Consider the following 22627-nt stretch of genomic DNA (forward strand, 5'->3'; position numbering starts at 1 on the left):
GAGTCTCCGGAATCCCCGCGCCTGTACAGGGCCCGACATGATTGCTTGAACTCACCAAACGGCAGTCTTTCTCGTCGTTTCGCACATATACTCTTTTTTTTTTTTGTTCCATGATACCTCGCGAATCCTGTTTCCTCTGTGTACTCCGACTTAACTCCTTTCACATTTAAGCAGCGCGAACCTCACGACATTTTTTTTTGATCGCGTATACGTCCCCCTGTCAAACTTCCGAACCCAACGGGGCTGGTGACTTGGTCGCTGAAACCTACCTCATTGCGCGCCCGCTGTCGCCTGCACTCTGACTTCACGATCCTCCGACATCCCCGCAACATACCTCTCAAGCGACGCCGAACAACCGATCGACACCATGTCCTACCTCCTCTACTCGGTATCCTTCTTCGCCCTCGTCATCGCGACGGTCCTCTACCTCACCCGCACCCACTGGCAGCCTTTCCTCCCGAACCTACCGATTCCAGGCCGCGATTACATCTACTCCCGCCTGCCCTCCACTTTCACCGGCGACATGGAGGCGGGTCTCTCCAGCTCGACATTTGACCTCAGCGGCAACGTCGAGTCTGGCGACAGCCGCGCAGGCCTCGATGATCGGAGCAAGGCCGAAATTCTCAAGATCATGAAGAAGCGCAGAATGAGGTTCGACGAGGCTCGTAGGGTGTACATGGAGAACCGCTTTAAGGCCAACGGCATCGGTCCTGACGGCCGGCCGCTCGACCCCAAGGCCGTCACCTTCAGCTAAGATCATGGATGACAGTTGGTTCGAGGCATCCAAGCATACAAAAGCGTCCTGAAATAAGATATCTTTCGTAAGAGAAATCACAACGACTGCCAATCTTTGAAGGAGGAGAGCTGTCTTCGCGCCCGCCGACGCAAGGAAGCCACCTTCAACGATGCCACCAATCACAATATGGTCTGCTATGAAGCGACTACAACAACCCACCCAACACGTCGTCTCCGACAAAACTTATCACCTCGGTTCATTCGTGTGCTTCTCATATATCCTGCTGGCGTGGAGAATTCTGGCGTTCGGAGTGTGCTTCCCTCTTTAGGATTGGGATTTCTTCTATTAAAGCTCAAGAGGCGGACGCGATGCTTTATCTCAATCGTTCCGAGGGTCTCTTTTCTATGTAAGGTTGGTTGGCTTCTAGCGTTACAAGCTGAGCAACTGATAATCAGGCTTTCAATGTCATGTGGTTTTTTTTAAAAAAAAATCTCATGCTGATTAACGTTCCCAAACTGATTTATCGTGCTAGTGCATGTCACCACCACTTTAACCCTGACTCATCATAACTCAATCTCTGATAGGTATCCAGAACCATCTATGGTAGGGACTGGACTATGCCACTAGATATTATTGTACTTGCAACTCGTCTGAGCATACGAGATGCCAGATCGTCAAGGGCGCACTTCCCCATGTTCAGTCATTTCATCATCCTCATCCACCTTTTCACCTCATCATGCAAAAGTGCTGAGGTTCATATGTACAGTCGAAAGTCTGGCAACGTCCAGGTATTACAAGCGTTTATAATGCAGTCGTAGGCAGCCGTTGCCAGCGCCGGATGAAGTGTTTTGGCCGTTTTTCGTGACAAAAGCCTGCCACGGTTTCAAGAGCATCTTCACTCTTAGTTATTCTTCTTTTGGTCGACGGATGCACCATACTGGCGGTCATCGTCTCCCTCGACCTCCTTCTGGATCTTTTCCATGTCCTTGATGCCGGACTTCCAAGTCTCTTCGGACATCTTGGTCTGCTTGTTGAACCATGCGAGATCGGGCTTGCGGTAGCTGCCGCCAAGACGATCCCACAGCGTGGTGAACTGGCCGTAGTTATAGCTGTGGATACCTTGTTAGCAACTTTGACTAACCTCTCTAAAAGGGTTGACAACTTACTTGAAGTAAAGGTGGTGGGCAGTGTGGCAGGCAGAACCGTTGATGATCGGGTTGTCGGTAATGTACTCGCCGTCGTGAATGAGAATGGTCCAGAAGTTGATGAACATGAACAGAGCGACATAGGCCATTTTTTGTAGGGGGAACAGCATAGGATAAACGTGATAGGGGACGGACTGTGCAAAACCATCGAGGGGGTGGAAAGCGTGGGAGGCGTAGGGGGATGGCATGATCCACTTGTGGTGAGGCTTGTGAAGGTGCTTGTAGACGGAAGGCAGATGCAGCCAGCGGTGAATCCAGTAGATGCAGAGGTCGGTAAAAAGAATGAAGAGCGGGAACTGGGCCCAGTCGTACCAACGGCCGGGTCCCTCCTCAGTGGTGTCGTAGAGCTTGCAAAAGCCGCGAACCTCAGCGAGGAAGGTGATGGCGGTGCAGAGAGACATGATGGGCATGGCCTTGTTAGCCTGCTTCATCTCAAGCCACACCTGGTTCTTGAGAAACTTGGGGTGGTTGAAGGTCTTCTTGTCAAAGATGAAAATGTACGAGAGGGTGGCGAAGACGAAGTAGTTGAGCAGTCCGAAGATCCTGGGAACCTTGTTGTTAGCGATCGGACGAGACGAGTCAGGAGGGTAGTTTCGACATACCAGGTGACGAGGAAGAGCGAAGTGAACTGGCGATACATGCTGTCTCTTGGCCAGGCGCTCATGTAGGCGGCCTCAGAGGGCTCGAGATGAAGCCAGTGAGTCGCGGGCTTATACTGCCATGTCGAGAGCGGTTGCGCCGTGGCGTTGGCAGCGGTGTGGGGGAAGTCATAAGGGGCTGCGCCGGCGGGCAGCAAAGAAGCGTAGATCTTGTCGCCGACGAAGGTGTCGACGACCTCGAGAACGATATCCATGGCGAGGTCGGATGCGGAGGAGGGTTCTCTAAAGGGGTTTGCGACCAGCTGCCGATGTTTTGGTGACGACAGAGAGAGGAAAGAGAGGAAGAGTGCCGCGGAAGGGAGCGGCGCGAAACGATTTTGTAAGTGTTAGGCGAGTTGCAGCGCAACAAGTCGCGGTAGGTCGAGGCGAGACAGGCAGGCGAGATGCTGGGGGGGCAGCTCGGGAATATCGTTGGCTCCGAGAGATCTTATCGGACGTTTTGGTGAAAAAAATTCTGGGGCCACAAGAGGGGAGCAATTTGCCTCTAAATGGGACCGCCAGGTTGAGCGTGGTGGGAAGCAGCCAGGGGCGGGATCGGCGGTGTCTGCACTGCGGCGGCAGCAGGCAAGGATATTGCTGTAAGTCGGCAGTAGCGTCGCAACAGACGGGCTTTCGACGGGCGTTTGGCGTGCCCGAGATAGATGGCGACGGATGAGGACGAGGCAGAGGAAGAGGATGACAACGCGAAAGCAGTGACAGCGGCAGCCGAAGGCCAAGCAAGCTGTTCTTGTCCGGAGGGATGGAGTTGGAACTCAGGTGCCCTCTATCCGGTAAAGTATGATGTCTGGCCTGCGCAAGGTACAGAAACTACTTTTAAAGTAACCTAAGGGTCCCGGGCCTCGAGACAGGCAGCCACCGACCCTTGCGTATCCGTAAGGGTTCTGTCTGTACGGATACAGAGTTGGGAGGATCCGTAAGGTTTGACGACAGGTGAGATGACAATTGAATGCGAGATGCGGAAAGGAGGAATGAGATGGTTGCTTAACTCACGGCCACACAACGCTGCACTAGAGGGAGGCAGGACGGCAGAGCTGGATGTGGCGGGAAGAGCTTGTCTTTTTATTGACACAGCCTGGAGATTCCCGCACGCAGCCCGCACACCGACTCGCCCTCACCATCATCACACGACGCTGCCTGAGGGCAATCTTGTAATGGGATGTTTCTCTTTTGCTCCAGCTACTCTTGGGCGGCATTTCGGCCTTGAATGGCATGATCCAACTCATGGACTTCCCGGCCCGGGAAATGGATCTTGACCCTTTGGGTGAGGTTCGACGTGATGGAGGGACTGGCGCCCAGCCATTGACGCCTCTGATTGGCCGCTGCCCCTGGACGCTACACTTACCGTGCTGCGGTCCCTAAGGGTGCTGACACCACCCAACAATCATTCACCTCACACATGGAAGTTCCTTAGATTCCCGCTGTCGACGGCCGCCTGTCGTTTCGTATTCGGATCCCGTTCCCACTGCTCAAAGTACTTCTCCAACATCTCGAGCGCACCCTCACGCCTGCAAACTGCTACGCCACTACTCTTTCACGGGCCGTCCTAATGAATGACATCTCGCAGCGATCTCTGCATCTCGCCCTCCTCCACCTCCTGTGCGCAGTAGCGTCCACCAATGATCGGGCCACCACCACGCCGGACGCTGTCAGTCACAACCCGTTTGGCCACAGCCTCCATAACTTCTCGAAGCACGTCGTCGTAGTGTACACACCGACTCCCATTCCCCAACGCATTACGGATATTTCCACTGTCCCAGTCCTCCGCTATTCTGGCTCCAGCGCTGTGCGGCGCGTCGGGCACTTCGGCCCCAGGCAATTGGGCCGGATACCAACGGCCATGGACCATGTAGATTATAGGGAGTGACGTGACTTTTCTGCTTCGGAAGTCGTGGTTACCGGCCACTAGATCCACTTGTTGCCGCTAGACCGACTTTGGCCATCATTTTCTGAGCGCTGACCTGCAGGCATGATCAACGTACGAAGGCCATATGACGATGCCCTTTTACCCCTTTGCTGTCCCCGCGTTCCCCTGAATTGATGACAGACAGTGCACTTACTGTTTCTTCTCGGCGCAAACCCTCTCGGTCGGACATTGCGGCGATTTCCCACTCACGCTCACGGCACGCGATAGCAATAAACCTGATAAACCTGATGTTGATTCCCTTTCACCTTGGCGGGTGTGTCTTCTCATGGCAACCCTGCGTTGCTGCGCTGATCTTGGAACCTGCGCCTCCCAGCGAGTCGGCACACACCGCAAGCGACGTCTAGAACGTTTCCAAAGGCTGTTGAAACGAGCCATGTTTGGTCGCCTATCTCTGCCAGCCTTGACCGCCTGCCTCTGACCCGGTGGCTTTTGTTCAACTCATGATCCTAACCCACGAGAAGCTTGTCCTTACACGGTAGACGTATCCCATCGCTGTGTTCGTGACTTGATCGAACCTGAGGCCGAGTGTCACTCGCGTTCACTGGGAAATCTCGGTGGACATTCCTAGGGATCTCTTGGGGATTTATCCTGAATACATAACATACGGGTAGTAATCACAGTCGCAGACGGTCGATCTTCGCGACAAGTGTCTTTGATGTCGCATGATACCCGTGACTCGATTGCTCGTTTAGCAGAGCAAACCCCGGACTGGATCTACAAACACCGCAAGAGCGTCCACCCTGCATGAGCCTCAGAGTACTACTAAGTAGTAGTGCACCATCAGAAAATAGCTCGCAATCAACGATGAGGGAAAGAGATATGAACTATATGCAGTCGCGCGTAGTCACCATCATCATAATTGATAGCATGTTTTTCAAGCATCGAAGTTCCTCGAAGCGCCATTTTCACTTGCGAAGTAAATTGGCTTGCCCCGTTGAAGAAGCATCACATACAGAGCGAATATGCCTATTGTTGCTATGAGCTTTTGGCTGGTACTATATGACTATCTCGTGAGATTATGAACAGTGCGTCCCTATGTCATAGGTGACCCTGAAAAGTATCCAATACTTCAACTTCATTGCCCGAGAGACGACATGAAAACAACCCAGATTCCCACACTCCTCGACTATCTTAAGACGCAGGCAACGACCAACGACGGATGATGGACGGCGGACGACGGACGACGGGGGAGACTCGGCCGGCAGATTCCGACGGCTGCATTGCCGGCGTCTGGCCTTGGACCCGACCAATTTTGCCTCAGGCCACAGCATGGAGCGCCGCGGACCTTTCGGGCAGACTATCCCTGCCTCAGATATCTTACCTGAGGGAAAATGTTCGTGCCTCCTGCCGACTGAATTCACCTAACCCACCACCTATCTGGCTCTTCAACGCTATGGCACCCCCAAGTGCGCCCGATTCCTCGGCCGACGGCTGATGGAGAATTTCGCTGTCTATATATTGTGTCCGACCGCGTCTACGCCGCCTTCCACTCGACTCTGCAACTTAAACACTGATGCCAGTACTGCAGATTGCGCATTGGAGTTGCGTCTGAAGTAGGCTCTGTTTGGAGAGGTGCCACAACGGCATCTTGGAACCTTGGAAACATAGGACGGAAACCATGGACGGTCAGCCGGCAACCATCGGTAATCCCTCCCGACCCTGATGAAAGTTGAGCCACAGTTGCACGAATTCCTCCGCATCGCTACTGAAGTAAGGTATGCAAAAACATAATCTCCAAGTTGACTATCGCTTTCCCGGCACGGACAATCCAAGAGTTGTCGAGCAACTACGCGCCGTTGGCTAGCTCGCTTGTTGTATGCGTTTCGCAATTACGGCTTGTCTCGTTTCTGATCCGATCAACGTCGAATGGCTATCCGTAGGCTAGAGGCGCATCCGGAACAGGCAGCAGGCGGTGCAAATGGGAGATGAAAAAAGCAAGCATCGTCAAGCAATGGTGGTGTGTGATGAATGATTGCCCACTGTTGCAACTTGCAGCTCCGAATACCCCACGTATCCGCCGCTAATCGAGCCATAAATTTTGCAGCTGGCGGCCCATCGCGGTTGGGTGGTACAGACATTGCATAGCATGGCATGACACCGGCACGGCAGGGTGTGCGGCCAATGCGCCAGTTTAGAGCTAAGGAAGGTAGGCTGCATGTTGCGAAATCCAATGGTGTTATATTTCTGAAGAGGAAAAAAAAGACCAAAGATTAGGAAAGGAAAGACATGAAATGAAATACCCACGGCACCATCGCCAGCTACTGTACATCGGAGTATTGAACGTTGCGGATCCGTTCATGATGATAAAATTGACCTCACCGACACTCACCGAGAAAATATTGCAAGGCGTCATGTCATGCCTCACGCTCTGCAATCCGAGGCACCCTCCTCCACATTCAGCAGCCATTTTAGCAGTTCCGCACGCGTCGGCGATAATCATACGCTGGCACTAACAAGGCAGGTGCAGGTTCTTCCAGTCTTCACACGTCGTCAAACTCTCCCTCGTTTCCATCTTGCGCGGCGGAGACCAGACCAGACGATCCACCACAGACACAACCCTCATCCTGCTCCTCACACCCTCACCCTGACCCTGACCATGTCCATGACGGTTGAACTCCCCTCCCCTTAACCATCTTAGCACATTTATTTACCCTTACCCTTTCACACACCCCCAATCCAACCCGGCCAACCCTCTCGACCCGCCCTTACTTTCGCCTCAAGCTTAGCTGCCACGGCCTGGCAAACCCTCTGTCTCACCTCACCAAATGGAACATTCTCCAGTGTCCCCAAAACCCCCTTCCCCCCCCCAAATCTGCACACCCCGACGTGCTTACTGCGTGCCCACGCCCAGCTGGCTGCAAGCTCTCAGTCACCCGCACGCCAGTGACCACACCCTCTCACACCCACCCCTGTACTTGCGCCTTGTGCCATCGTACTTGAGTGCCACGGCGCAACTGCAGGCTGCACCGCTGCATCTCACGATGATTACCCTTTTTGCCTTTTCCGCAACAGCGAACCCTGCCTGGCCATCATGCCTAACGCCATCCCGTACCATCCCATATCACCGTCCTATCTCGTCCCATACCTTCCGATTCCCTTCGCTGCTATCCCGAATTTGCGGATACTTCTGCTGGATGAGTCGCGAACGTGAAATGCATGCAATCTCTACCGCCCATCCTCGTCTCTTGCACTGATCAGCATTGTGTTCGTCGTTGTCGTCCTTGACCAGCAACGTGCTCATATTATGCCCATCTCATCGTGACATTCGTCCACGATAATGTACCAACCTAATGCCGAGCTACGTTCCGCGGCTGAGGGTCATGGAGCCCATTTGCAGAGCGCACCCAACTGCAGACGAGCCACCATCTACTTATCAAAGATCTTTCGAAGAATCGGCGGGTGGTGGCCGAGCTTCATATAAGAGATCACAGTATATTCAGCCATTCGGCTTTGGCGAGAGCCAAGCTGGGGCATTCTCTTCAAGGTTGGACATGGTTTGCACAGGGAGACAAAGACATAACGCCATCCATAAAGAAACGCGCCCAGTCGGCCGTCACACACCAGTACTCAGATGAGTCAAATCCTCCTCTCTCGCAAGGCTGCGCGGGGTCGAGGCGCCAAAAGCTGCGATTGAGAGGTTAGGTGAGTTGTTGCCTTTACCTTTACATACCTACGGATACCTACCTATGTAAAGTGACGGGACGAAAACCGCGACATGGGCCGCCATGGCAGGTAAGGTACGCCTCCATTCTAGGTCGGTCTACCTTAGACGAAAGGTAAAGGCATGTATGTACATTACCCACCTTACTGGGCTTACCTACATGAGATGCAAGTACCTACCTAAGACATACCACCCGCGGAGAGCTGCACCCCACTGACAACGCTCCACTCCGAGCACTAACACGAGTGGAGCTGAGCCGCCCTTGCCCCTGCCCCGGTCAGTGTCCTGCCGCAACTCTGAGTCGCCGCTGGCTGAGTACCCACGTACCCACGCACCACCCAGATTGAAACTTCCCTCTGGAAGGGAATCAAGCGCCACATGGGAATGGACGGTACGGACCCACGTCTCGAGCCAGCTCACCCCCAAAAACAACCAAGCGCACAGACCTGATGCTTTGGCAGGGTATCCGTCTCCCGGTAGGTACTCTTTTCCAGGAGCTCCATTGCCCCTGCCGGTACCAGAATCGACGCTAACAGTTTGACTTCAGCCCACACCAAAAGAGGCACGCTCAGCAAGTCTTTCTTCTTGTACCTGTCGACACGCCTCTGATGTAGAGTCGCTCCGCTGGCTACTTCGTACCTTGGCGTGCGCCTGGTCCCACCTCAGGCGGGCACAGAGCAGTTCCTCCCCCAGGGGCCAGGGCAGGCGGCTCCCCGTCTCTGACCCAGTGTAGTGTGCTCGTCTCTGCCTCTGGTTCTTTGCCTGTGCGCCTAGCCGGGACACACACACACACACACACACACACACATACGCGCTCACATTGGACACACACACACACGCACACCTCACCTGGCCTGGGCTGTCTCCTCTTTCCACTCGCCAGCCTCTTCAGGTCCTCTCTTTCCTTCCTCCTTGCCTACGTGAGCTTTTTCTTCTCCTTCTCTCTTTTTTCCCGTCTCCGCCGTGATAACCTCAACGCGCGCGCGCTGCATCATCGGCATCCTCAATCGATCATCACCAACATCCCTTTCAACACGCGCCTACCCTGACGGCATTGGTGTCCGTATTGGCATCGCGCATCCACTTGCGTCTCCCTGACTGGACGGCTTTGCCGCCTCTCGCTGTTGCTGTCGCTGGCAGCCAGAAACCCCCCCCCCAGACCTTGCCTTAGGTAACCCGCGCCTTCTCTCCTGCACCCGCAACGCAGAAGGGGGCCCATTGCGGCGACGCCCAAATTTTCCGAGCTTCGACCACCAAGTACCACCCATCGTCACCAAACTGATCATCTTCTTCGTCGACGCCCGATCGCCGGTTGCTCGCTTTCATCTTCACCAGCATCCACACCTGTGATCAAACATCGCCGACCTTCTCCCGGCCGACGGATATACACGCCGTCTTCACTGAGACGTCTTCCAAACATCAATCGCAGCCATGTCCATGTATCCGCATCGCGCCATGGGCGCGGTGCCCCCCAACAACTCTGCCCGCCTCAACGAGCTGCTCGAACAGATCAGGACCGAGTTCGATTCGCAGATGCGCACCACCGAGGGCTATGAGCATCAAAGTGAGAGACGCGCCCGACGCCTCCATCAACGCTAGCACACTAACTGTGTTTATAGTCCAGGCCCAGGTTCAAGAGATGCAGCTTGTGAGGGAAAAGGTGTACGCGATGGAGCAAGCCCAGATGAACCTGAAGCAAAAGTACGTCACTCGATGCCACCATCCCAGGCGTAAGTCTACAGAATACTTACCATCGAGTTTCCAACAGGTACGAGGAAGAAATCGCGATGCTCCGCCGCCAGCTCGAAGGAGCTCGTGGAAACGCGCCTCCCAGCATCGGCGGGCCTCCTCCCCATGCCGGCCCGTCGCAACAGCCTCCTTCCATTGCCCCCGGCAACGGTCTTTTCAACGGCATCATGACCGGCGGTGGTCAGGGCCAGCTGGCCCCTCCTCCTCCTCCTCCGCCCCAGGACCAGCAGATGGGCCCGCAGCACCAGATGGCCCAGGGCCCTCCAGGACTCCCCGTCCCGCCCCCTCCCCCCCCTCCGCAGTCGCAGCAGCCTCCTTTCCAACAATATCCTCCCCAAGGCCCCGTATCCAACGGTCTTGCATCTCAGCCTCCCCAGAGCACCGCATCTCCGGGTCCCGGCAGACGGGGTATCGGCAGACCTCCTGCCGCCGTTGGGCCCGCTACTCCCCAGATCAACACCCCGATCCCTTTCCCCGGCGCGACCCAGTCGCCTCAGGTCAGCCACCCGACGCCTGATCACGCCCGCATGGGGGGCCCTCATGCTCCCCCGGTGGGTAACGCCCTTGGTGATCTTGACCCGGATCGCCTACCCCCTCACTCCAAGAAATCGGGTCACGACTGGTTCGTAATCTTCAACCAGCATGTTCCTCGTATGTTGGATGTTGACCTGGTTCACACTCTGGGCCATGAGTCTGTTGTTTGCTGCGTGCGCTTCAGTCACGACGGCAAATACGTGGCCACCGGATGCAACCGATCCGCCCAGATCTACGACGTTCAAACTGGAGAAAAGTTGTGTGTCCTCCAGGACGATAGCGTTGATATCACCGGCGATCTCTACATCAGGAGCGTCTGCTTCAGCCCAGACGGCAAGTATCTTGCCACCGGTGCCGAGGACAAGTTGATCAGAGTAAGTCGATTAAGTGTGGCGGCCACTAAATGTCTTGATGCTGACAACCTCTCGTAGGTTTGGGACATTCAATCTCGACAGATTCGCAACACCTTCTCTGGCCATGAGCAAGACATTTACTCCCTAGACTTCGCGCGCGATGGTCGCACGATCGCGTCCGGCAGTGGAGACAGAACCGTCCGTCTGTGGGATATCGAGCAGGGCACCAACACTCTCACCCTCACTATTGAGGACGGTGTCACCACTGTTGCCATCTCTCCCGACACCAAATACGTCGCTGCTGGCTCACTCGACAAGAGCGTTCGCGTCTGGGACATTCACCAGGGCTACCTGCTTGAGCGCCTGGAAGGCCCTGATGGCCACAAGGACAGTGTCTACAGCGTAGCATTCTCTCCCAACGGCAGAGACCTTGTCAGCGGTAGTCTCGACAAGACGATTAAGATGTGGGAGCTCAGCACGCCCCGTGGTCTGCCGAACCCTGGTCCCAAGGGCGGACGGTGCGTCAAGACCTTCGAGGGTCACAGAGTGAGTATCAGTATCACATGTCCTTTGAAGCGTGTTCTAGCTAACAGTTTCAGGACTTCGTTCTTTCGGTTGCTCTTACTCCTGACGCTGCTTGGGTCATGTCTGGCTCCAAGGACCGTGGTGTGCAATTCTGGGATCCGCGCACGGGAGCTACCCAACTCATGCTCCAGGGCCATAAGAACTCGGTCATCTCAGTTGCGCCTAGCCCGACTGGCGGCTACTTCGCTACTGGCTCGGGTGACATGCGGGCGCGTATCTGGTCCTACCGCAGCGTTCAGTAAACAGCTGGACGGCGAGTGAAGACACCAGAGATGGAGAGATTTGTCGGACGAATATGTATACCAATAGCCGTTGTAGTGTGGTTCGTAGTCAAGGGTCTGAGGCGGAAATTGTCCCTCCCAATGTCTTGGGATAAACTCAGTCAAAGACAAATAGGACGGTAAGGGCGCATGGGTAGTGATACGTCGGAATCTCGCAGCAAATAGCCGTCGCTAATGACAGAATTGAAGTTTTGAGTATTGATTGTCGTAGCAAGGGTCAGGAGTTACATGAGTGAACTGAACAAGTCCGAGAATTCATCCCCCTTTTTCGACTTCTTCGGCTTTTTCTCTATTTTATTGTCCTTTAAAGATCTGGTGGGGCCAGCATTCTCTACCGGGGAAACCATCTTGCGCTTTTTCCCCTTCGCGGTCTCCTTCCCTTCCGGCCTTAGGGTGGACTGTGGCTTTGCACCCAACTGGAGCTGATCTCGGGAAATGGCTATGCCAAGATCTACAGGACCAGAGGCTCCCTTCGTGTCTTTGGCCAACGCGGCTGTCGGTTGGGCTGCTGACAGTGCGGCAGGCGGCTCATGGTGACCCTCTTCAACGCAATCAGGGACCAAAGACGCCATTGCAGAGTTTATGCCGGCCAAAACACCAATGAGGACCAAGCCCAAGGCAGCGTGTTGATTATCTGCTGTAAGTTGCGTGAAGGCTCTGGTACTACTTAGTTTCGAGCAAACGCGAGCGGAGGCGCATTAGCTTACAAGAATGAAGATGGTATGATTTGGCGAATGAGTGTTTCCACTCTGGTGGTGACATCTCCATCTAGATCATGTTTGCGTTTGGAGTTTTTTTGCTTCTGCTTCCTGTGACCCTGGGCCTGAGCGTGTTGGATGCGAAGGACGAGAGCGTCGTGGAGTCTCCTGACGGCGCGGCGCAAGAGGTCGAACTGGGTCCACCAGCGAGCGACGTGATGCTGGTTCTTGTTGCGATGGTTGAAGCTGTCGAGGATGTGCAGGATCGGGGTCAGGGCTCCTGTGATGTGTTCGTCGGATCTGCGATCGGTAGATGATGTTTCCATGACGGTAAACGTCAATTTTCGCGCAGCGAGCGTGTTTCTTCCCGTTTTTGCACAAAATACTATCCGTCTTTGGTGGCTGCGAAAAGCTGCTGCACTGACAGCGTCCGTGCAGCCGTACGTACCCAAGCTATTGGACAGGAGCTCAAGAAAACATAGTTAGTTTGCGTCAGTCAGGTGTGGGTTTGGGTTCCATGGTAAGGGACCTCCCGGGCTGAATTGTGGGAAGCCCAAGTTTTCTTGCATGGTAGTCAATCTCTGAAACCTCCCCAGCCTGCTAAGGTACGTTGAGAGCCGCAGGTATGAATTGTCTTCAACTGTAGTCCTTGGATACTGCAACTTTGTGACCGCTTTTCCCCAAGATGGTCCTTTTCCCAAAGACGCATCGCCTTGAGCTCGTCATCAAGGCTAATTCACCGGATGTTTCCCAAACCACCAAAAGGGTATTCGAGTTAGTAAGTTGTGGACAGGTAAGAAGCGGTGGTTTGAACAGGTGCCGAGACAAAGAAAGTGAGGACCGTGCAACGGGGCCGCCCGCGGTCGAAAAAGACGGTCTCTGAAGATCGATTTCGCGTCATGGGGTTTAATTTGCAACATATCTGGGTTGCTACAACGAACATTCGCCCAGTCAGAGAGGCTCGAGCATTCGCAGCAGATGGAAGTAAGCTTTACAGGCGAAAAGCAGCGCGACGGACCGTCCGTGATGAAGAAGCTACAGAATAATCCCTCAGTCTCTAGCTACTTGAGGGAAGAGTTAATCAAGGCGACGTCCTCGGCCTAGAGTTGGGAGAGACTTTTGAGTCGGTGGTGGCATCAAATGGCCACTGACTACATGAACTTGTCTCAGTCATCGGATGGCATGTTAGGTGGGAGTGCTTATGCAAGTAGCGGTGAGTGGTAGAGTACGAGGAAGTTCCCTCTTGCTTCTACCCGAGGTACCTATTAGTGGAAACTGAAGTGCTGGCGCCAAGAGGCCGTACCGTGAGCCAGCACAGTGCCGGATCATGTCCAGAAAGCAGTGTGCACAGTACAGCCTCCGGGGGAGGGGGGCAGAAGTGGAAAGGCCGAGTCCGAGTCAAGTGACAAAAGCAAGCAATGGTAGTGCTGCATGAGGTGGGCGGACAGAGGAACAGCCGGCCGCTGAGGTCGAGGCAACGGTGGTGCGGCAGACTACCTAGGTAGGCAAGGTGCCCTCTAGGGTACCTTAGGCATGCAGCTAGGCAGAGAGGTGGAGCTGGGGTGAGTTCTACGTTCCGCTCCAGAGGCCCTGCAAAAAGCCTGCAATGGCCCTGCACGTCGCATAGCTGACGGAGGGCATTGTCCAACCAGAGGAGTTGGCGCGATAAGACAGCCAACTTTTGACGATGCAGCCCGCGTCATAAAAAAAAAAATCAAGATACCAGCTGACGTTCCAGATACTGCGATGCCTCAGTACGCTGCCCACCTCCACAGGTTGGTTCGATTCCGTAATGTAATGATGTTGATCTGCGAGACATCATCGTCCCCTCCCCTTGGTAGATAGATCGATAGTAACGGAACAGGCACGTCCAATGACTAGAGAAGCACAAATAACCGAACCTAATCTTCCCATGCAGTCCAGAGCGCATTATACCAAGAAACACCACCACATGGCACGACTACCCACGGACGGGCATAGCACCGTGATCCATCCGATTCGGTTTTGTTAAAGCTGCAGCTTCTCCCCATCCCGCCTTCTCAGCACACAGACTTGGCAAGAAATCCATCGACTTCCTGGGTTGTCCCGGGGTCTTCACTCCCCCACCCTCGGAATCGCTTGGCACCGAGCATGGACAAGTTTTTTGTCGATTCTCTCGACTTCTGCGCAACCCTACTCCGGCCTTTTTTGCCTTCCTCGACCAATTTCTCCCTCTCTTCCTAGGGACCGAACGAGACTGAACACGCAAGAAACTCCTTCAACATCGAGACTTCGGGCATCCCGTCTCCTCACCACGCGACGTAACCTCAACTGTTATCTCTGTCGTCCGCCCCTCATCCACTCGACGTGGAGCAGCCAGTTGGAACATCATCCGTTACCTGCGACAACCTGGCTCCGAACGCCCACTACACTAGCACCATCTCAATCTCCCGCGACTCGTCTCCACTTGGACCGCCAGGGGTGGTGGAAGGCAGACTTGCGAGCTATCGATACACGCTTTTGCCCATTGTGTAGCCAAGGCAAAGGCAGTGCGTCGTGCTAGTGTGCTATATACACGTCTGAACGCCCGCGCTGGCAAAGAGAAAAAAAAAACCCGAATCGCGCCTGAAGAAAGCTCTCGTTTCTTCTCTGCGCGCCTCTCCCGTCTTCGCGTCCTCATCGGTGCCAATTCTTCGGAGAATCCAAGTTCGCGCCTGTCGCGTTGTCTTGTACCTGACGACGGCTCTCCATGTCCTCCCGGAACCCATCGACGTGGGACGAGTACGAACGGGGTGCTTCTCCCCAGCGCTCCGTGAGTATCGACTCCAACGCCGTCACTGAAGACCAGTCGCTTCTTGGCGACGACGAGGAGAATGCCTACGGAGGGAGTCACCATGGCCTGCGTCGTCGAAGGTAAGTTTCTTTTATTCATCATCTTTATTACTTGGGAGCATCTTTGTCGTTCGCTGCTGAATGGTATGTTTGGTCTCGTGCTGCCTTCCCCGCTAACTCCCCGCTTCAAGGTCATCTGTAACGCGACACCTCGCCGCCATCACCGATATTGGCGGCGTCAACAGTATTCGCTCCTTCACCCGCAGTTGGGCGCGTGCGGCTGGCTTTGCCGAAGTCATTCCCCAGAGGCCCTCCTTCGTCTTCGCACCCGACCAGGCACCGATTGCCTCCTCGTCAGCAGAAGCTCTCGACTATTCTCGTAGCCTTGTCGAGCCCGAGTCCCACCCGAGAACCTCGCTATTGAGACAGCATCTAGAAGCCACCCCCGAAAATGGAGCCGGTTCTTCGCACGAGAATGGCTCTTCGGCGTCTGCCGTTGTCGACGAATCTTCTCCAGCCGATTTCCGCGACAGGGAGCGCAAAGCTGTCGATGCTGACATGTCGGGGGCTTTCCACGGATCGAGCTTTGGCAGCGGCCGCCGGCCGTCGCAGTCAATTTTTGCAGTTGCTCCTCATCTGGCAACACCGCCTCTGTTCGGGAGTTACGGATCGTACCGGACCTATGGCACGATATCCGACGTTGACGCGCCGTCAATGGCTCAGGCCGGTGAGCTGTGGCGCCAGCAACAGCAAGAGGGTGGAAATGTGCCCGATGGTGAACACCCTCAAATCTTGGTGAAGGAGGTTGAGCAGGATGGCAAGATTGTCCTCACTGTGGAGGGTCAGTCTACGCTACCTCAGACCATTTTCAACTCGATCAAGTAAGAGAATCCCAGGTCTTTGGAAGTCAGCAAGACAAGGTCTAACGTTCAGCGCAGCGTTCTAATTGGGGTAGGTCTCCTGAGTCTACCCATGGGTATCAAGTATGCTGGTTGGATTTGCGGCATGGTCGTTCTGGCGGGCTCGGCTGCCGTGACGGCGTACACCGCGAAACTCCTCGCCAAGTGCATGGATCTGGATGCCAGCTTGATCACATTCTCTGATCTAGCCTACATCTCGTACGGTCGCAATGCCCGTATTGCTACGAGTATTTTGTTCACCATGGAGTTGCTAGCTGCATGCGTGGCTCTCATTGTGCTGTTCGCCGACTCTCTGGTTCTCCTTTTCCCGGGTTTCTTGAGCGTGAATATGTGGAAGATTATCTGCTCCGTGGTCATGATCCCTCTCAACTTCCTGCCTTTGAGACTGCTAAGCTTCACCAGCGTTATTGGCATTCTGTGCTGCTTCAGTAGTAAGTGACGCCTTTTCCCCTCCTTGTTGTGCAAGAGCTGCTCGATTAACTTGCTGCAGTCGTATTGATCCTAGTCGTTGACGGACTCATCAAGCCAAATACACCTGGCTCTCTGATTGAGCCTGCTACGACGTATCTTTTCCCGGCGAACTGGGGCACCTTACCCCTAAGTTTTGGCCTGCTCATGAGCCCTTGGGGCGGTCACAGCGTGTTTCCCAACGTGAGTCTCTGCTAATCTCCAGTTTCGTAGCAGCAATCTAACATCGGGGTCACAGATTTACAGAGATATGCGCCATCCTCACAAATATCCCAGGGCTGTCAAGACGGTCTTCTCGTCTGTGGTAAGTAATGCATCCTGTGATCGTCTCCGGTCCTGCACAAGGACTGACCGTCGAATTACTAGTACCTCCTGGACGCCTTCACGGCCGTAGTTGGTCTCCTGATGTACGGCGATAATGTCATGGACGAAATCACTGCGAACATCCTCCAAACCAGCGGGTATCCTCGTGCCCTCAACTTCTTGCTATGCATCTTCATCGCGATTATTCCTCTTACCAAGATTCCGCTCAACGCGCGACCCATCATCTCTACTCTAGAGGTATTGACGGGCATCCACCAGCAGGCCGTCTCTGACAACCAGGCCATGGTGGGTCGGTCGGCGACATTCCGTGGGGTGATGAAGATTGCCGTCCGAGTTGTCACTATCTTCGTCTTCCTGGTCATCTCCATCGTATTCCCGGCCTTTGACAGCATAATGGCGTTCATGGGCAGTGCTTTGTGCTTCACGATCTGTGTGCTGTAAGTGGAGCTTCGTGTTTATTCATCTTAAGCAAGCCCTTTCTCTGACACTTCACAGCTTGCCTCTGGCTTTCTACGTCAAGCTGTTCGACAAGGAGATCTCAGCCAGGGAGAGGTTACTGTGTTACGTTCTCATGACCATCTCGACGGTGTTGTCGGTTGTGGGTACCGTATGGGCCTTCCTTCCCAAGAGCCTCATAGGCGCGGAGTAGGGACCTAGAGCTTATTACGTTTGGCTTGACATGCATATCTGGCGTCCCATCTGTCGACTGGTCATTGCATGGCGCTGGCGACATCTGGTTATAACACTGCATGCCGCGTTTCACTGCGTTTTGTTTGGTGTAGCTATGCGATGCTTGCTGCGTGTTTGGGATTCGGCGTAGACTGCATATGGATGTGAGGGATACCGTAGATATACACGAATACATGCTGAACTTGATTTCATTTGACTTTCCATTGCTATTACGTCACCCAGTATCTCGTGCTAGTACTCACGCGACGTGCGAGTGACTTGACGTCCAGATCTGGGCAAGCGATAACTATCTGCGTTTGCTGTTGCCACTCGCAAAGTGTACACGACGGAAGCATTAGCCTGTCCGTAAGGTCAGTCGTCGTCGGGCGCATGTTCGAGCATAGACTCCCCTACACCTTGTATTACGTTCGGTCTGACCAAATGCGTAATTTCAAAGAAGGGCCACCTCCTTTCCAATAACCACTCAAGCTGTCTATCTTGTACCCACCTTAACCACCTTCTTGCCTGGACTTCCAAGCTTGCTTAGAGAAAAGCTTGCAACGAGCTCAAAGAAGTAGGAGGAACAGCGGGGGCCGAGAGACATGGCAGAGACGAGCATAGAGACAAGAGCAAGGCCTTGACAACAAGAGGACGTGGGTGGTCTTGTCTACGTCTTGAGAGAGGCTGCAACGAGGTCTTCTGGAACAGCCATCGGGGCGGCCCCAATGAGAGAGCCTTGTGCTGAGACAAACACACCATTCGAGCAGGACTAAAGGACCTGCTTCGCTCTCATCCGGCTCACCCTCTAACATGGTGACTGCAGCCAATCCTTCCAGACCCGCTCTCATCATGACAATACCGCGTGTTGGACAAAGGTCTCTCAACACCATTTCCTTCCCTACAATCGCCCCGACGTTACAAACACTAGCAACTACATATTTACTGTCTGGGTATTAGAAAATGAGAAACAAAGTTAAGTGTAGTCCCTGGGGTGCTTCATTCAAGTCTTGTAGTATCCTCCTAGTTCTTCTGGTCCACAACCTCATGAACAAGGTCTCCTTGGCACCATGTTGCTAGAACAGGAGTGCAGAGTGTTTCACCAAATGGGTGGCCGGCAGCCAGAGCTTCAAGAATACCCGTCTCGGTGAACTCGGGTTGGCTCATGCTTGCTGGAGACTTTTGTGGTTTTCGCAGCATGTACCGGTCTCGTCCACGTACGTCTGTCAGCATTGCTATATCCCCTCTCCCTAATTTAACTTCTCCTTCTCCTTCTGTGTAAGATGCATATTGACGCTTCCAGGTCCATCTCTTGGCTCCGGTACCTCCTAATCTGCTCGTCAAGGCAATCGTCAACACGGATTTTTAAGTGTTGTCCTTGCCAGCCGCGTTCTTCATCTGCACTAACTGAGGCTGGTCGTGAACCCCCTTCACCTTGTAGCTTTCACGTCGGGTATAGTAGTATATAGCGTTGTTGTCAGAACAGATTCATGGTGGAACCTCGAGGGGTCTGCTTCGCCCAGCAGTCCTCATTGCACATGGAGTCCGCAGTGTGGACGAGATTCTTCGCTACTTAGTAATTCAGGAAGAAGGTATTAGAGCGTAGCGACCCGTTGAGAGTTGAACTAAATGTCACCTGGCGCTTGTCTATTTCCATTTTCTTTGGCATTCGTTACAACATAATTTTTCAAAGTGATTACCGTCTTTCCCCCAGGACCGGTACGTTGCGTATGTCACGAGTATTGCGAATCGACAGATATGATTGAGTGGGTAACTTCTGGTATTGTTCATTAATCTGGAGATATCTAATACACAGAAAGCGAGTTGAGTTCATCATCCAAACAGGTTCCAGACTCGATGCCGGAGACCACCAGACCGTCACGGCCAGATAGCCAAAGGACCCGACAATGCCCCTGTAGGACTAACCCAACCACAAGAGGTGACCCGCCTAGGAATGCGCTTCCTGCCAGCCACCAACCCACTCAACGTCTGCGAGATCAGTGCGCTTCTCCCGGCGCCAATAATTCCAATCTCTGCCCTTGTTCCAAGGGCATTCCCTAGCCTTTTCCTTAGGCGATTTGTTGTGGTTGTTGTGAGTTGCATTGTGATCCCAAACTCCCGCTGCATACGAATTGTATCCCAGCCCAATAGTACGTTGTTGTCGAGCAAAATCGCCAGACATTTTGTTTGTTGTCGAACTCGAATACTTTCGACGAGCAGCCCCTAACTTGGCCCACTTGTCATTCTCCACTCGCTTAGGGGGAGATTGACGAGTAGACAACATGGGCCTCGATTTCGGCGGAGAGGCTTCCTGGAAGAAGAAGCCATCGGCCGCAAGGTCGCTGTCGATGTCATTGTGAATCTTGTGAGTGTCGTGGTGCGAGCGCTGCGGTGTGGTAGCAATGGGCGTCGCGTCGACAGTCTCAGAGTCGTCGTTCTCGTCCATCTTGCTGTCATGACTCCAGGTCCTCGAGTTCAGCTCCTGCAGGGACTGCATCTGCCTGTTTCGCTCGGCCTCCTCTTCCTCCTCATCCTCATCCCACATATCACTCCAGCTCTTGGAGACGGCGTCCTTACGGCCGAACACCAAGGACATCGAAGACAAGTTGCTTTTAGGCTTGGCCATGGTGATGGGCAGGGATCCAGCCATGGGCGAGACCTTAGGAATGGGTCGTGGCGCAGCCTTCATGGGGCGTCCAATGTGAAGTGACTTCATTGACGCTCCAAGGCTCGAGTCAAGCATGGAAGATATGGAAGGTGTTTGCGCGGAGCTAAACCAGTCGGATGTTTCTCCAGACTTGGAGAACATATCCTCAGTGTAGCTCTCGTCATCGGGGATGGCACTGAGCTGGCGAATTGGCTGGGGAGGGCTCGCATGCAGAGCCTTGGCCCAGGGGAAGGCACCCTGGTCAATCTGAGGGCTCTGAATGGAAGGCGTGCGCAGAGGCTCGCGGTTCGCACTGGCCATGACATGACGGTTGGCCGAGCAGAAGTCGTCAACATCCTCCTCGGTTGTGGTGAAGCTGATGACACGCTGGAGAGCAGCGCGGGCACCGACGAGTGACCGCTTCCTAGGATCCAAATTCATGCACTGGACAATGACCTCATAAGTGTCCTGGGACATGGACGGGAAAACATCGAAGAGCGACTGCTTGTCCCGAGAGAAGTCCAGGAAAAGGGGGTCCGCCTCGGTCGGAGTGGTGAAAGGGTTGCGAGAAAAAAGAATGTTGAGGAGGCAAATACCGATGGCCCAGATGTCGGCTTGGGCAGGGGAGTAACCAGCACCAGCAGAATCAAACTGCTCCGGAGCCATGTAACGATCACTGCCGACGGTGGTTTCAAGAGTCCAGTTCTCGGTAGTCGCCAGACCAAAGTCTCCGAGCTTCATGGCACCAGACTGAGTCAAGAAAATGTTCTCAGGCTTGATGTCACGGTGGTAGACACCCTTGGCGTGAATGTAGGCAACCGCATCCACGAGCTGCAGCATGAATTGCCGGACGTGTTCGGTCTCGAGAGGTCCGCGACCATTCCGAATAGCTTCATACAGGTCACCCTGAGGACAAAACTCGAGGACGATGTAAAGATGAGCCTCGGTCTCGAAGGAGCGGAGAAGGTTGACGATGTTGGGGTGTGAGAGCCGGCCGTGAAGGGCAAGCTCCTCAGACTTCTCGTCGATGGCGAAGTCGAGGCCGGCATCATCAGCAGCAGCCTTCTTGGTCAGGCACTTGATCGCAACGGTCTCGCTGGTGTGCATGTCCTTGGCCATGAAGACCATGCCGAAGGAGCCATGGTTGAGGGGAGAAATGGTCTTGTACCGACCATCGAGCAACACACCATTTTGAAAGTCGTCTCTCAAGCATGCCATGTCGAAAAGAGGAAAGATGGGAGCAAGGGTATCCGAACGAAGAAACAACGAGGTGACGAAGAATGATACAGGCGTGAAGCAAGCTTTTCCCCGCTCGGTAAGTCGTTCGTTGCTGGGAGGAAGGCGGAATCGAATGCGGTCGAGATGTCGAGGGTGAGGCGGTGTTGTCGACAGGTTGCCTGAAGGAGGCAAGAGGCGGTTTTGCCCAAATATACAGATGTGGAAGAACAAATCTAACAGGAAACAACGCAGTTTCTAACTCCTATTCGTACGTGTCAGAGGCTCATTGATGGGTATTTTTTTCGGCTGTTGTCGGACAAATGAAAGCGAAGGTCTGGTTGATGGTTGTTGATGATGTTGTTTGGTCGTTATGCGAAATGGGACGTCGGCAAGTCCGAGAAAAGACAAAAACAGTTCGTTAGGAGGACATTGAAGTAAAGCAAGTATTGTGGGTAAAGGAGAGAACGATGCCCGGAGGTCAAGAAGTGGCTCGCGAGATCGGCGCTGAGAGGCTGATACGCAAGAACGAAGCGAAGCTACCGGGTCCTATTCAAGAGGAGACGGTGGAGGGGAGCCGAGTTGGCACCGGATGAGCAGGTTATGCGTATCGGAATGCTAGCTCTTTGGAAGGCACGAAGGCCGATAGGGGTGGTCGTGTATGGCCGTGGGTAGAGTCGTTGAAATGTGATCGCAACGGCTTGCAAGCAAGCTAACTACCGATGTCGGCAACAGTGGTGGCTACGGCAGCATTCGAGCGTTAGAACGTGTGTGAGAACGAGTCGGGTGAAGAGATCGTTCGAGTCGAGGTCGAGATGAATGGTCGAGGGGACCAAGCTCCTTTTTGATTGAGGGGAAGGAGTTGGTGTCACGAGAGCAGGGTGACGAAGGTGGGGAGGAGGAGTGAGTCAAAGAACACGGGTGACTTGGTGTTGGATGACGGCGATGGTTGTGGAGTCGAAGTCGAAGTCCCGAAGGCCTCTCTTCTCTTTTATCTCTTCAACTCGATGATTGACAGATTGATATATTGGTCAGGTCGTCGGCGGAGATGGTGGATTGCGTGATTGCTTGCGGCTATGACTCGCGGGTGATGTTGGATTGATACGGAGAGATTGCGAGTGCAGTGATAAGGAGGTCGGCAGAGAAGAAGGGAGGAGGTTGAGGCGGATGGGGAGATGGGTAGTTGAGGAA

At 54.0% G+C, this 22627-nt stretch overlaps 5 protein-coding genes across 5 annotated transcripts; 3 read left to right on the forward strand and 2 right to left on the reverse strand.

Moving 5' to 3' along the window:
- Positions 1–367: 367 nt before the first annotated feature.
- On the forward strand, positions 368–754 carry COL26b_013165 (uncharacterized protein; the record flags this gene model as incomplete). Its single annotated transcript, XM_053185788.1, has 1 exon — positions 368–754. The coding sequence occupies one exon, from the start codon at positions 368–370 to the stop codon at positions 752–754; it is 387 nt and encodes a 128-aa protein (XP_053030254.1).
- An 883-nt stretch (positions 755–1637) lies between these two features.
- On the reverse strand, positions 1638–2794 carry COL26b_013166 (uncharacterized protein; the record flags this gene model as incomplete). The annotated part of the gene is made up of 3 exons (XM_053185789.1): positions 1638–1845; positions 1903–2484; positions 2544–2794. 3 exons carry the CDS (start codon positions 2792–2794, stop codon positions 1638–1640), a joined length of 1041 nt encoding a protein of 346 aa, XP_053030255.1.
- A 6822-nt stretch (positions 2795–9616) lies between these two features.
- RCO1 (transcriptional regulatory protein rco1) lies at positions 9617–11648 on the forward strand (the record flags this gene model as incomplete). Its single annotated transcript, XM_053185790.1, has 5 exons — positions 9617–9749; positions 9805–9886; positions 9954–10842; positions 10900–11367; positions 11421–11648. 5 exons carry the CDS (start codon positions 9617–9619, stop codon positions 11646–11648), a joined length of 1800 nt encoding a protein of 599 aa, XP_053030256.1.
- A 3465-nt stretch (positions 11649–15113) lies between these two features.
- Positions 15114–17557, forward strand: COL26b_013168 (uncharacterized protein; the record flags this gene model as incomplete). The annotated part of the gene is made up of 7 exons (XM_053185791.1): positions 15114–15277; positions 15388–16077; positions 16135–16547; positions 16607–16767; positions 16823–16888; positions 16951–17345; positions 17404–17557. 7 exons carry the CDS (start codon positions 15114–15116, stop codon positions 17555–17557), a joined length of 2043 nt encoding a protein of 680 aa, XP_053030257.1.
- A 1965-nt stretch (positions 17558–19522) lies between these two features.
- Positions 19523–21439, reverse strand: COL26b_013169 (uncharacterized protein; the record flags this gene model as incomplete). Its single annotated transcript, XM_053185792.1, has 1 exon — positions 19523–21439. The coding sequence occupies one exon, from the start codon at positions 21437–21439 to the stop codon at positions 19523–19525; it is 1917 nt and encodes a 638-aa protein (XP_053030258.1).
- Between the last annotated feature and the right edge of the window lie 1188 nt (positions 21440–22627).

The sequence above is a fragment of the Colletotrichum chrysophilum genome, assembly GCF_026319265.1.
Source record: "Colletotrichum chrysophilum strain AFK26 chromosome Unknown scaffold_209, whole genome shotgun sequence".
In the NCBI taxonomy this organism is placed as follows: Eukaryota; Fungi; Ascomycota; class Sordariomycetes; order Glomerellales; family Glomerellaceae; genus Colletotrichum; species Colletotrichum chrysophilum.